The sequence below is a fragment of the Melospiza georgiana genome, chromosome 2 (assembly GCF_028018845.1).
Source record: "Melospiza georgiana isolate bMelGeo1 chromosome 2, bMelGeo1.pri, whole genome shotgun sequence".
Lineage (NCBI taxonomy): Eukaryota > Metazoa > Chordata > Aves > Passeriformes > Passerellidae > Melospiza > Melospiza georgiana.
The window spans coordinates 107,160,759-107,176,841 of record NC_080431.1 but is presented as its reverse complement, the minus strand read 5'-3'; the positions used below and the strand labels follow the sequence as shown (position 1 = coordinate 107,176,841).

The window sequence follows — 16,083 nt, the reverse complement described above, 5'->3', positions numbered from 1 at the left end:
AGAAGGAAAAAAGATTATGTGCTATGATCTGTAGAATATTAAACTCCTCCCCATGATAACTTTGTCTGGAGTTATCAAAATCCCTGTATTTACTGAATATGAAAAAGCAGAGGTTGATGGAGTTGGCTTTTAACTGCTGGAATCTTTTGTGGGTTAAAAAAACGCTAATAATAGGTAACAGCTGTTCACCTTGAAGACTGCAAATTAATTTTGAAATGACCCAATACAAGAAGTTTCATCTCTAGATTTGTCCTTTCAAAAAATAGTACCAGTGTAGAACTACAACCTGTGCTTCTCTACAAATAACCACAAAACAACAGCCTGCTCCAGTGACAGAAGCCAGAACTCCATTCTGAAAGTGATTTCTAACTGGCTGGTTTGCAGACCTCAAGACAGGCTTTTCTACAGGAGTGATGGAAGTTACAGAGTTTTGCCTCCTCATGATGAGATGCCCTCCCCAGAGTCATTACAATTAGCCATGCACAATTCAAAAATAGGTTATTCTGGGATGTCGAAATTATTTATTTCAGAACACACTTTTCTCACTTTGCTTTAGCCAACAGAGGTTGTAACTGGAGAAGGATAAAGAAAACTACTTTCATGTTAATTTTTATTCATTGTTCAAAAACCTCGAGGTGACTGGAGTGCTGTACACATAAATTTTTCACATTTGGCATCTAACACGGTAACATGTTCTTGGTACAGTTTTTCCAGCAATACTGCTGTGTAGATCTGAAGTAGTCACCACTCTGGACCTCCTTTATGATCAGCAAAACAAGGAGGAATTTCTCATGTGTGATCCATCACAACTAGAACAGATGAGATCAGCTGAGCCATGTCCTAGAACTGCCTAATTCTCCCCAAACCACAGCCTGATAAAGTCACACACAAATGCTTGAACTTTGAGACCTTACAGCCAGCAGTGATGAAGTGCACTCCTTTGCAGAGAATATTCTCCACTGGTGATATTTGGTGTGGAATGCCTGCTTTGCTTTACTGAGACAGAAAGAGAACAGCAAAGCCCCATCTCACACAGAATTTACAGGCTCAGCCACCTACATAACAAGGTAAGGAGTGGGTACACAACAAGCTGAACACAAACCAGGCACTTGCAGGGGGAACAGTCTGGAACTCTGCAACAGCCAGAGCATTCCCAGCAGGTACAGGGAGGTGACCCTTCTCCTTTGCTCAGCCTTGGAGAGAAACATCTGGAGTGCTGGGTCCCGTATCTTTTATTAAAGGCAATGTCTATTAGCTGAAAGATAAGGGTGGCTTCTTACTCCATAAAAGGGCTGTCACTGGGGTAGTTAATATTATCTTTATAATTGGGATATATTGCTCTACAGAGCATTGCTTTATAATGGAATGTTTGTTTGATCTTCAGGCACTCCTTGGGCTTCTCTTGGCTAGGCACACTTGAGGACATAAAGTACCCATGTTGCTGGAAAATTTTAAATGCAAAAATTTATGTGTAAGTTCAACAGTACGTTTTTTCTTGAGTGCTGTTTGTAGCTCCCAGTTTGAAAAGAACTCAATTTTTAAAATCAAAGTATATATACCAACTTGAATTATGCTAAGAACATGGTTTATCATAATAATGGCCTTCAAAAATGTGCTATTCAACAGAAATACTGGCCTATTCCAGACATTTCAAAAACATCAGCTTGCAAGTGTTGAAGAAACTTCCCAAGAAGGATGTACTCCATCTGTAAAAGTGCTGATTTCTGCAAAGAGAGATTTCCTCCCAAATCATATTTTATGTTTAGAGGACAATAAAAACCCCTTCTTTGACATACTTTTCCAGAGTCCTCACTGTACACATCCAGAACAAGATGATACAAAATTATATTTTCAAGCCAATCCAAGTCTAGAATTCTTTCAGAGATGACTAATGCCAATTTAAGGCTGTGCCCATGACTGTGCAGCAATTTTCAGTAATACATACACAGAGATCTTATTTAACAATTCCCTAATTGAGAAAACTTCCCACAGGATAACAAGTGTAATGAAATCCAGTTTAGGGAGCTCCTATTGGAAATGCAGGACCTAATTTTAACCACACTGGATTCAAACAAGCCATAAAAATAAAGGCTACATTTTGCAATGATCCATTTGACTGTCTAGCTGTACTGCAAATTAGTTTCATTTACTGTTGCCTCTTTAAAATCCTTCAACATTTCTGTTCCTCAGAGCCCTCACCTGCATTTTCCATACCTACAATTTTGGGATTGTTCTTTGTCAAATTCACTTCACACATCTGCTCTGTTCTTTTATGTCTTTTTCTTATTTTGCACTAATGCTCTTTCCTTGCATAATTCAAAACAAGCATTTCTCATTTCCTTTGCAAAATACAACCTCTTTAATAAAAAATTCCACATGAATCTCTGTGGCAAGCTATTAAAATATTACCTTAGTATTAATATTTTGTGGGGCCCTTAATTACAGTACCAACACAGTGCCCTGGATTTGGATGGGACAACTGGAAGTTCTTTACCTGTCTCTTAAGAATCAAAGACCAAATGAAAAACTCACAGCCCTTTCCTTCCCCATGAAAGAGAACTTTACTTTACAACCACTATGTTACAAAAAATCCTCAACAACTCAAATCCCCTCAAAGGGAAACATAATGTTTGAAGCATAATGTTGAAACACTAATATTATTTCTACAGTCAAGGGTAGAGGCACACAGACAAGTAACTGCAAGGCATCCTGACATATGAGTGTGTAATGTAAGGCTTTACCATGGAGTATTAGGGATAAGGATTACCTTACACTGGTAATCTGTGGTTGCATCTTACCCTTCTTTTATCCTCATGAAACTTCTGCAAACTCGTGAAACTTTTATCCTCATGAAACTTCTGTCTGGGTGTACTGTCACCTTCCTCTCATATCCATTTTTTGGTAAAGGATGCCAATCCAAGAGCAGCCAAGGGATTTCAGTAAAGCACCAGCACCTCAATGCCTGGAGGGACAGGGGTGTAAAACATGCAGCAGGTGCCAATGGATGCTGATGGGAGCAGGAAACTGAAAGCTATTTCCAAAGGATCTCTGAACAGTCTTTACTTAAATAAAAAAAGTGTGAAGATGAGGGCTCCTGAAAGCCCAGCACGCCTATCACTTCTCAAGAATCTATCAAAATTATTGTATTTCCCCTCTAAAAAGCCATTACTAGAACTGGAAGAAGGAAAACCAGAATGCACTAAAGGGAACTTACAGGAAAGCTGAAGAGAGACTGTTTGCAAGAGCATGTCCTGACAGGACAGGGGAAATAGGTTCACACTCAGAGGGCAGGTTTAGATTAGATATCAGGAAGAAATTCTTTACTGTGAGGGTGGTGAGGCACTGGCACAGGTTGCCCAGAGAAGCTGTGAATGTCCCATCCCTGTAAGTGTCCAAGGCCAGGCTGGGTGGCCAGCCTGGTCTAGTGGAAGGTTCCCTGTCCCTGGCAGAGAGGCTGGAGCTGGGTGATCTTCAAGGTCCCAAACCATTCTGTGATTCTTTGCTGTGATCTTCCAACCCAAACCATTCTGTGATTCTTTGCTGGGAGAGCTGAGCAAATGCAGGACCCACGCGAGCGGGAGAGGTTTTTGCCAGGGCAGAAGAGATGCCTGGAAATGGAGAAGCACTGACAGCAGCAGTCAGACACATCAGAGCTGCCCCAAAGCCCAGACACCACAGGCAAAAGGGGGTCCTGGAGGCTCAGGTCGAAACAAAGCACATTTGTTGTCCCTATGGGTCAGTGCACCATTAGCAGTCACTTGCATGACAGAGAACACATGTATGTATCAGAAAGCGCTAGTGTTAAATGCCTTAACAGAACAAAAATTATACTTTTTGGTATTTGGTAGAAAATACTGACATGCTCCTATGTTAACAGACTAAATACTGAAATAAAATGCATGTTTTGTCTAAACAGGAGCTCCTGACTGAATACTTCTCCTGGTCAAAATTTGCCAGAACAAAAAAAAAAATAAAACAATAAAACCAAAAGGAAGCAAAGGCCTCAGACTGTATTCAAAAGTTCAAAAAGGCATTGACACTTCATTGTAATTTCTCAATTTTATTGGAGTTCCTGTTTTTTTGGAAAAATGAAAAAGATGTTTAATTTGTGTCCTTTATGGTTGCTTCCATCATTGTGGTAACTGAAATAGGGCTTAAACTGGGAAACAGCTGATAAATCTTTGGAGAACAGAAATGGAAAGAATAGAAATAGTGGCATTAAACCTGTATCCAGACTTTCACAAAATAAACCTTCAAATTAGAACCTCTGTTTCTTTCTCTTTTTGGTTAGACTGTGTCGTGAGAAGGGGAACAAAGCTGGAGAAGGATCTGGTGCATGACTCCTGACCAGGAGCAGCTGAGGGAGCTGGGGGTGTTAAACCTGGAGAACAGGAGGCTCAGGGAGACCCCACTGCTCTCTACAACTCCCTGGCAGGAGGGTGTAGCCAGGCCAGGGTTGGCTCCTCTCCCAGGTAACCAGTGACAGGACAAGGGGGAATGGCCTCAGGCTGCACCAGGGGAGGTTCAGGTTGAATGCCAGGAAAAATTTCTTCACTGAAAGAGTGGCTGAACACTGGAATTGGATGCCCAAGGACATGGTGGAGCCACCATCCCCAAGAGTGCTCAAAAAATACACGGCACTTGTTTCCAAACAAGAAGCCACACTTTAGGTCTCTTAAATTAATTAATACTCAAAATAACTGAATTAGTCTCAAGTTATCATGCCACTGCATTCACGATAACCAATGTCAAACCCATTAATTCTTGTACAATACAAAATTTAAAGTATGGAATATTCCACATCACGTTTCTGGTTACTATAGTTCACCATTACTCTTCAAAAACATGGCAGTTAATGCTCTTTCTAAGTATGTTAACTACTTTGGTTTTGGTCACTCACCACTATTTTTCATTTAGTAAATTTTAAACTACAGGCTCAGCTCTATTAAGAAAAAGTCTCTTTAATGCTTTATCACCCTCTACCATGGCTAGGAAGCAGAATCTCAAATTAAAATATTAATCTGACAAATGTGCTACTTTTAGTTTATGGAACATATATTGTCACATTAGAAATAAAAAACAATACCATAACTAGCTAAATACTTTAATTACAAGCCTGTAAAATTCTATTAATGTCAAATATTATTTGTTTTTATAATATAAATAAACTAGCTTGGCTGTCACTCATTTCTTTTTATTCATTTTTTGTTTTGTCTTACTGCATGCATCTCTCACAAAGTGAAAAATGTCTATTTAAAGATAAATGGAAATACTACAGTACGTAACGTTTTCATGTCAAAACAATTACATTATTATATTCTGAGTTAAATAATATAAGATAGGAAAACATTTTGATATGCATTTAACAGTTGTAATCCTTGCAGGATCAAATCAACTTCTTCCCAACCTATTTCTGCCACATAAAAACAAAGAGCTCCCTGACCTGACCCGCTGCCCCTTGTACCCATCTCGGTCCCCTCTCAGAAGAGGGACAAGCCAGGACGGGAGAACATCCTTCTGTAATTTTTTTTTTGAAGGCTGAACCACATTTTGGCCTGTCACAGACAACTAATCTGTTCTCAAAAGACAATCACATTAGACTGAAACATGAAATTTGGTAGATGGATTGTTAGAATGAGATCAATGCCAAAATAACCACAAAGGTCACAGAATGAGCATGGCTTTGCTTAGAGGGACTTGAAAACTGCAAGTGGAGGCTCTGCCCAGGAGACAAAGAAGTATTTCTTTTTTGGAATATTTACTCCAACACTGTCTTGTGCATTGCTTATTTTCAAGGCATCTACACCCATGACTTCAAGTGCTCCATTGCCCCTGCTCCTCCAGAAACACATCAATTGGGATCAGTTGATACCACCACAATGTTCTGATGTAGAGATGGCAAAAATGGTACACTCCTTTATGGAAGGCAGTATTTTTTTATTTAAATACACCAAATTTAAGCTGCATTTAGACACTTCTTTGTCTTGTGCCTTGTGCTGTATGTTTATACATATATCATGCATCATTTTTGTGTCCCCTATGGAATAAAACAAAAATCTTCCATTATGCTATTCTCTACATGGCTTACTAGTCCCTAATAAAAAGAAGAGATTATCTCCATCCATTTCTTAGAGAAGAGAGCATAACTATATTTTCATAATGTATTTGATAGAAATCCTTTGTTTGTTGAGGATACAGAAAGATTTTCAAAAGAAATGTCTCCCGTGCAGTTATTATACTTCAGTGAGTATAATAATTAACATAATTTTATTTGCAGCAATAATTTAAATCTTGGAGATTAACTAAGGCTCCTGTTTTCACAAATAATGACTCCACGTGTTTCTTTTAATGGTCCATATAATTTAAATGGGTTTGGAGACAATTTCTCTTTAGGACTCATATGCTTAGGAGATGTGAGCTGAGGTAATTACATTTAACATCAAGAAGATGACATTCACATCAACTGCAAACCCAGGCCAAGTTTGGGAGCTAAGAACAGCTTTTGGCAAGTATTCAATAAACAGTTGCCTTATGTAACAAGCACAGAAAAATTACACTCTGATACATGTGCAACACAGTATTAAGTCTTGAGGTGTTCCAAAGAAATTTCAGTATTTCAGTGCCCCCCTTTCTTCATGCTTCTTTTTCACCACTTCCCTTCTGACATAGCTAACAATTTTCTTCCCTTTTATTAGTATCACAACTAGTGTTCACTTTTTAAAAATTATCCCTTTCATACTAATTCTGCTTTCTGTTACTGGAGGTGTACTTCTTCTTGGTGATTTTAATACTGTGACATAATAAATGAATGATTGCTGTCATAATGCATGTGAGAAAAAGCTCTGTATCTCTGATGCCATTTTGATACATCACAGTGCTACAGAACAAAACCAGACCACCAACACTAACACTTTACAATGCTCTTTTCATTCAAACTACTAAAGGTAGCACATGATTTATTTAACATATAGAAAGTAAAGTAACTATCTTCTTTTAATACAACACCAAGACAAAAGAACCATTGATTGTCCTGAATATTAATTTTACTCCTCAATAACATGCAGTAAACTATTTTTGGTTTCAAACTGCATGACAGGACAAATTTATAATCAAGAACATGCAATAGTAAGTAATGAAACAACATACAGGCGTAAGTGTATATCAGTACAGAAAAACAATTTTTTCAAAACCACTTCTATGCAATAAAAGAAATCTTTGGGCATGAGAAATCAACTGCATTCCCTTTACCTTTTGTGGAGTCAAGCTTTCACTCCACAGATAAATGGCCATAAACAAACTTTATCAAGTATCTTTACACCTGACCCCAAACACCTGAACCAGAATACAAACAATGTCCCAAAGGTGTTCACTCAAACCCTGCAACCTCCTGGGCGCTCAGCTACAGAGTCTTTACATTTAGAGACAGGAGGCATCAACAGCAAAAATTAAGAAGCTCTAAATTTGCAGGCAGCACAGTTGAGTTCCACAACCTCCTATCAAGGCAAGTCATAATTAAAGACATGGAAGCCCTTCCAGAGCCCTGCCAAACCCCACTGCCCATGTGGAAGGGGAAAGACAGTGCTGGTGTGAAGTACGACACTGCACACCATCTTCAGTAGGTCACTGGTCTTTTAAATAATCTCTAGTGAACAAATAAGATTTCAGAAAGTTTTTAGTAGATAATTACACTTCCTGATTTTGTAATTAGTGGAACTACATGTAATTACATAATAATTATGACGGTAATTACGTAATTAAGATGTATAATTATGTAGTAAAAAACATTATGGAAATAAAAGCCATCAACTGTATAAGCACAATACATTTTTAAAAATAAATTCTGTATCATCTGTTTAAAGCTACCATTTTCCTCAAAATATCAAAGTGATTATAAGCCATCACTGGCAAGTTCTAAAATACATTTCTTATGAGACTTAAAAATCATACAGATAATTGTATCTTTTTAAAAATCTCTTTAAGCCCTAGCTTTACATTATCTTTCTGATGCCTAGGCAGACATACTGAATGCACTTTACGGAGTTAAATTGTTTACATTTATCTTTCCAATTTCTACTAAAATAATTTTTTTAGAAGTAGCATTGATGTCAGAATTCTGGTATCTAAAACACAGGAATTTGTAACTTTTTTTTAGCATCATCAGATCCATAAAACTTTTGGATCTTCTAAAAGGAAAAACATGCTAGTCTTGCACTTTTCTCTGCAGAAAAAAAGCAACTGCTGTGAGAAGCTGAAGTCACTAAAATGCTGTCATTTCTGGATTGCAGTGAACAACAGCAGAACTGATCCCCATCAAAAAAAACCAAACCCCAAACTTTACTACTAAGCAGATGAAACCACAAAGACAAAGGTCTCTATAATTAAAATGTCAGTGTTTCAGACAGAAAAGAAACAGTGAAGAAACAACGGTTTCAGAAATATTTTCTGTTTAGAGAAACTCACAAGAGAAGTGATAAAGGAAGAGGCAGATGACACCATTCATGGATTAGAGATGACAAGCTGACCTGCACCTATTCATACTTGAGTAGCAAAAAAATCCTGAAGTGCAAATGAGAAGGTATTTCTGTTCACTTTTTCCCACATACAAAAAACCCCATGGTCAAATAACCATTCCAATTTATGAGGAGTCAGAATTTAGCTAAGCCACTACTTCATCCATCTGCAACATTAATACAATGTGCAAGGGAAAAAAGTCTTCATTAATCAAAACCCTTTTTTTAATGTCTGAGCCACAGTAAATGCACTCTTCTCGTGCCACAGATTTTCCACACTGAAGACATTTTATAACAGTTTTAACTCATTATTTCTATTTATTTCCTTCACAAGTAGAGAAAACAACTCCAAGAGAGGTGTACCAACCCAAGATATTTTATGCTCAAAGAAAGGGTTATAGAAATGTACAATGTTAATGGGGTTATTTAGATTTTGTAGGTTTAACTAAAAGACAACATTATCAGAAACAGAATGGAGAAAACATTACACTTAAGATCTTAAAAATGTCTAACAGCAATAAAAAAGGCACAATCATTAGGGGAGGATAACCTAAGATTTAAAGATAATCTAACCGCCATATATTACATCAAAAGGCTCAAAAACCCTATTGCACATAATTTTCAGTTTTTGCTTTCCAAAAAAGTTAGATTTAAAAACACTCAAGAAATCTCGAGAAACAGTGAACTCAAATTAAAAAGAAAAAAGTTCACAAGTCTTTAGCTTCAAAACAACACATTAAAGGAAAAATGAACAAGTGCTTTTGAAGAAAGACAGATTAAATTCTTGAAAATTATTATTTTACAGTCTCTTCAAAACAACATGATTGGAAGACAAAGTACTTGACAGCAAATGTGCAGAGGAGCTTTTATTTGCTTGGATGTGGAGATCACTACAGTGAACTGAAGTCTTAGTGATGGTGCCTGGAGGTGTGATGGCATCAGAAATGTTTTTTTATTGAACTGCTCCTTCTGAAAAGGGACAGGCCGGGTTTCAGCTGCTGCCATCTCACAAATAAATGCACACACAGAGACACACCTAGATAATTGATACAATCTTTCCTTATAGTCCACTGGAACTCACATGTAGAAAACTGTATCCCCTTTCTTAACTACTGCAACAAGCACTTTGCTGTAGTCTTCTGTCTGTATATTGATAAAAACATGGAAAATTCTTCTTATTTACAAAAAGTCTTCCATTAAAAAAAAAAATCACTCCAGTCTGCTACTTCACACACCAAGTTATGAACACAGTGAGGAAAAACATTCACCACTGAACTGACAGGATTCACACAAATATTCAGAACTCATTTTTTTTTACATCTAGGTCTAACAGCCCAGAAGAGTTTCTTTTTTCCCAACATAATTTTTCAGTTTATTCATCCATAAAGTAAAATAGGGATTTTTGATGTTTGCATGGAAGGGTGGAGTGAGGTGCAGACAAGAAGCTGTAATAAAAGCATGAAAACATCCTTTGAATATGCATTTGGTTTTACAAAACCACAGCCTGTAAGTATATGATCAAAACAATTACATTCTATTTCCACAAAGTGGCATATACCTCAAAGATGTAGGTCTCCCTGCTACACAGGAATATTTAACTGCTTTTCCCAAAGTTATCTTCCTCCCACCCTCACTTTCTTCTGCTTATCCATTAAGAGGATATGCTGAGACTTTTCAGATTCAAACCTCCATGGGTTGTTAAATATATTCTGGGAAAGAATCCACCACAGCAGCTCTGCACTTTCTGTCTCTGAAACACTCAAATATCTTGCAAACAACATTTGTGACCTTCCCTCTCAGAGAAATGGGGCAGCTGAAGGGCAGTAGCTTCCAGCCCCTTTCTACTGTATGGAACAGACAAGGATCCTATTTCCCCAAAAAGATCACAGCACCAGAAACAGCCTCAGGGATACTAATGCATTGGGACTAAGTAGATTGCAGCATCCTTATGTTCTATTTGATGTCAGATGATGTCAGGGGAAACTGGAGACATCTGTGCAAGGCACAGTAGCTGTAGTGACTTTATGGGGGCTCCATTTCTCTTTGCTTTCAGAGGTTTTCATTTTACTGTAGTAGGAGCAAAATGAAAACAGTAATATCTTTGAATATTTAACAATGCCAATGTTTGAATGGAATAATGAGATAAAGATTACTACACTCTATTTTGATCTCCTGATGACATAGCCATAAAAAGACATTGGTTTCCATTCTGAAGTTAGAGCACAGAGAGGGAGCACACTCCTGTATTTGAACCTCAGATGTTCAAAATCACTGATAGTTGGCCTAACCTTTTTCATCTACATGAAGAGAGGATGCTACTACTTTGCTACTCCTGCTGCTTTTCACTGCTCTGCTTGCTCACCTAAGTAGCAAAGTCTGATTAAACCCACAGCCCAGCTTTAAAGCCTGTCAGAAAGTGCTGAAAACATGCTGAGTATGTTGCTACTTACAATAGAGCATTTTTTCCTTTTGAGATTAAAAAAATAATTGAGAACAAACAGCCCTTCTAGTATTACTGGTATCTTAAATTAGGGGCTTGGGAATAGCAATATTAAAAATTAAACTGGTTTTTAACCTAATACTAACTGTGCAACAGTTCCTAATTTAGAAAGATAGCCCAGAATTTTCAGAATTTCACTTTTTGTAGTATGACAACAAAGAACCTTGCACTGTATCACAATGTTAACTCTATTAAATTGTATCATCATAACAGACCTTAAACTTCCAGATGAAAGGAAACATCAGTATGGAAAAGAAATGCTAGTATTAATAATAGGACAAAAGACCCATAAATATATAATCCAAATATTCCTGAGTGGTATAATTGAATGCTAACTTTACCAGTCACTGAAACAAGAAAACATCACATAGACCAGTCAGCTTATTCTTGATTCTTACAGGAAAAAGATGGAACAATATCTAATGATTACAGTAGATCTCAAATAAAACATGAGTGAATGATGTTCTAATCATCACACTAGTATAAATAAGCAGAAGTAGAGTCTGCAAAACATATTAATTAATCCTTTTGCTGTATTCCTCTGTGGTAGGCCTGAACTACTGGAGGTCTAGGAAAAAACCCAAAAAACGAAAACCAACCAACCAAACAAAAAAACCAACCACCAAACACAAAGAGAAGTGGAAAACTCTCCTGCTGTTCCTCAACAAAACAGGTTAGGAGTTGAAAGAGACTTAGAATACAGCATTGCATGTTTTAAATATGTAAAACTCACTAAGAGAACAGTGTATCACCCATCATGCACAGAATAAGCTTCAGAAAGCAAAATTCACCTCAGATACCAAAACCAGCCCTCTACAGTAAGTACAGTGAAAACACCAAACACCACAGGAAACTGTGTGTACAGCTTGCCAAGTTGTTGAACCAGCATTGCCAGAGGATTTTTAAATTTAGTCCATCTGTAAAAAGTAGGCTGTGGTATTGATCTTCTAGCAGGGAAAGGAAGCAGCTTGGATATCTTTTTGAACTCCCACTGATTTCACAATTATTATTTTAGACTTAATTTCAACAAATAGTGTGGGTCTTCAGTATAAATAGCTGAAGAAACACAACCTGCTCTGTAATTAAGATTCTGTATTTTGAAGAGGCAAGAACAGAAAATGCAAGTGAACTAGTAGCAAAATCTCAAGGTTCTGAATGAGATAAGACATGAATTCCTTCAAACTACAGTGGAAAACAGATTTATATCTTCAATCTTCAGCCATCAAAACTTTTTTCTTTTTAAAGAAGAACATTCCAAGACAAGCTGCTAATAGGAATAAACAGAATCTACAAAAAAGAAGAACTGGTGTTTAAAAATTCAGGGAAAATGGCAATAAGAGGTAGAAACAACAAAGTCTATGCAATTTGGGCTTCAAGAAACAATGACCCAAAACAAAGCAAAAATTCTCCCCAAAGGAAAATCAAAACAACAGTCAAGCAGTGGTTTAGTCACATACAAAGAGGAGACTGAAAATACCGAAGACATACAAAACCTACATTTAAATTTTGCCACCATTTTTGACAAAGACACTGATCACAGATCAAGGACAAAATGGCTTGTGAATGATGGCATGGAAACAAAATCTTTTTTGTTACAAGGGAAAATAAACTCTAGCTTCATGTTATAAAGGAGAGTTCATCAGATTTCCATTTCAGACCTACAACAAAAATTGTACATGAAAATTATTTAATCCTACATAAAGTGTAGTATATCAGTAAAATATGTTACAAGAAAACAGAGGACACTGACACAAATATCCATGGATAATTATTGTCAAATTCTGCATATACTGTAGAAAAATATCCTCTTGCCAAAAGAGATATGAAAAACAGGACAGAATTATACATTGGTTTACCACACCCACAAAGCCAACTGCTTTGAAGAGAACCAATTGTCAAAGGAAAATGAAGAGATTTAATTTATCTGGCCTTGACTCCTGCTGCAACACCAAGACTGAAATCACTGGCTCGCTGAAGAAGATAATAGAATAATTTTCCAACAGCTACAAAAAAGTGAAAAATACACCATGCTGAAAGGTTAACTGTCCAGAGAAAAAAGACCTACTAGAATTCTTACAATTCCTTAAGAATTACTTTGAAAACTAATTTTATTGAACTTAGCAGTCAGGGTCCAAGAAAGATTTTCCCATTAAAGCAGAAGGTGGTAAATTACGTGGATTCAGAAGCCACCATACTATTTTTCAGAGAGAATTTATTAACCTTGAAGTCTAATATTATAAATGAGATTAAGCAGTCAAAAATTAATGAAACCAGGAAAATTAAGTAAAACAAGTGGCATGAGCCTAAGATTTTAATAAACTCATGCTTCTGAAATGACAGGAGGAAAAGAAAGCCTCTCAAACCTCAGGATTTCTATCATTACTTCAGTAGAAGCTGATGACATGAGCAGCTATGAACAGGGTGTAGGTGGCTCAAGAGAGCACCACAAGACATAAATCCAACAAATACACAGACCCAGTGTACAAGACACTGGAGAAATACCATCTGAAATACCACATAATTTCTACATTTTCATACTCCAAAGACTAATTCAACCTAGAAAAGACTGCACACAAAGGTGTTAAGAGGGAGAATCATACAGCAGGGACCAATTCTTCTTAAAGAAATCTAAGAGTGTCTCTGCCTTAGTGTCAAAACAAAACAGAGATGTCATCACTGTTTCCAAAAGCATAGCAGAGAACATCAGGAAAGTAAAACAAATAAACATTTAGTGAATGGCCACAAATAGCCACAAAAAAGTTAGAACATGAAAATTATAGTGAATTTTTAATCACCACAGATCAATAGGCTGAAACACATTTTGGAAGGGCAGCAAAAGGAGAAGCACCTTTGAGGGGTGAGAACCACTCACAGATTTCCAAATGAAGTTCCAGAAACTTGCAGTCCTGAAAAATGGAGTGGAATGCTGTAGAAGGGGAGTGGATGTAACCAACCATGACATGATCTCTACTGATGATTTCTACTCTTATGCCCTTGTACTGGGTGAGAGATCTACACACAGTTTGGTTTCAGCCACCAGCAGCATCCACTCCACAACATTCCTTAGTACATCTCCAGAGATGTATCAGACTGACATGGCTACACACTGGGACCTCCTTGGATGTACACAGCTACTGTGAAATGCAAGCACCAGAGTGAGTTCACTGACTCAGAGCAATCAGGAGAGGAAATGAAAACCTCTGCAAGAAGAAACATAAGTCCAAGAGGCCAAAAGCAGCCTGTTTGCTTATTTGAGCAGGTTTTAGCTAAGAGGTTACACTATTTTCATTTCCTTATGTGGCTTATCAAAATAACATTTAGAAGTACTGAATTTTATTTAATCTCTTTTCATCACCCAGTAACTTAAGTGCAGAAGCAGGGCAGGGGTTGGGATGTTTTTGACAGCAGAGCAGCCATCAGAACACAGACAGTCCCAACAGCAGCACCTTTTCCCCAGAGGCACCTCCAGATCCACAGAGGACACAGCCCAGTGCTCTCTGTGGACATCATGCTTCAGTGGTGGGACCCAAACATGCCTTTTTTCACAATTCCAAGCATTAGCCCACTCTCAGAAATGTTCTTCTGTCAGCTTGAAAATCACTTAGCTGCACAAAACCCATTGATCCGTTACAGCTTAGAAATGTCTTAGTTCAGAAATGTTATGGTAATTGGGAGAAGACAAAAAAATCTTCCTAAGATCAGGTTAATCTCTATTTTATTTTAGAGAGGTCTGCAGACAATTAGCATTACTGCTTTTCTTGTGTCCTCATTTTTTCTCCCTGATAAAAAGTGTCTCTTCAATACTAACAGTTGAATGTAAATTTTAATTATGCACATATTTTAATTAATCTGTTTACTGAAGGTAACATGTCCTTCAAGCAAAGGGATTTCTCTAAGTGTGTAACATGCAAGAAAAGCACATTTTCCAAAACACAGTAACTTCAAAAGCAGAAAGGGGGCATATAACATATTCTTAAAGTGGTGAACTCTGACTGAACACATTCCCCTCTTCACAGGGGATTCTTAAATTCATACTTTCTTCTACTTTATATTTTAGATTACAGCCTCATAGTTCAGATTTGAAGAGTACAGTAGGTCTAGTGTCTAGCATGCAAATTGCTACTGAAACATTGTTAATTAATTAAAAATTTACACATACCTCTCTCTTCCTCAGTAACCACTTTATCCATCGCATAGTCCACATCAAAAATGTATCGGTAGAAGCAGAGCTGAGTGTACAGGGCCTTGTCAGAATACTGCAATGTAAGAAGACAGCAATTAAAAACCCAACCCAAAAGTGTGTCTCCTGCACTCATTTCTAAGTCCACTATTAAAAAGTGATTATTTCTATTTGGGTTTCTTCCAACAGTTTATGTTTATATGCTCTAGTCATGTCAGCTTTTGGAATTATTATTACAGTGTCCTTATTACACCTCTATACTTTCCTCACAATTTACACCAAACACTTACATGAATCAACTGAACTTGTAAGTTCTTACAGAAACTTAAAATACATTTATCCATTCTTATAGATACACATATCACAATGATGCCTTAGCAAGAAAATGGAAATCATAAGAATGAGGAGACAAAGGAATAATTTTGGTACAATACAATGAACTAAGAAAAAAATAATTAATGTCTATTTTTTTTATGAGTACAGGTGCTTGCCTGTATTCCCCTCCTCCCACTCCATCTGTGGTTCCATAATTTGGGAATGTCTCACCCAAATAAGAACAAGTGCATATACACCTTTACAGCTGCATCATCACCTTGCTCTACACATCTGTGAAGGTTACTGCACATTAGTACATGAACACATGCAGTTCAAAAATCTGCAGATGTGTACCTGTAGAATATGATACTCAATTAAATGGTCTGAAGGCCAGTTATGTCAAGCCTCTCTGCTATTCCTCTAGTTCCAAAGAGCACACCTGGATGCTCTCCTATCACTGCCACTGTTCTGTGCTCCAGAAATTGCTTGAATAGACATGAGATTCATCGAGACCACACTACAATTAAAACCTTTCAAGTTCATCTCTTGCACTTTTGTTCCATATAATGACATTCCTC

General features: G+C 37.2%; 1 protein-coding gene across 1 annotated transcript in view; it reads right to left on the bottom strand.

The window, feature by feature from the left end:
• POLA1 (DNA polymerase alpha 1, catalytic subunit) overlaps positions 1–16,083 on the bottom strand; it is a 186,787-nt gene that overhangs the window by 28,788 nt on the left and 141,916 nt on the right. Inside the window, 1 exon segment of the mRNA XM_058018570.1 lies at positions 15,170–15,266. Within this exon segment, the coding sequence (XP_057874553.1) occupies positions 15,170–15,266 (97 nt within the window).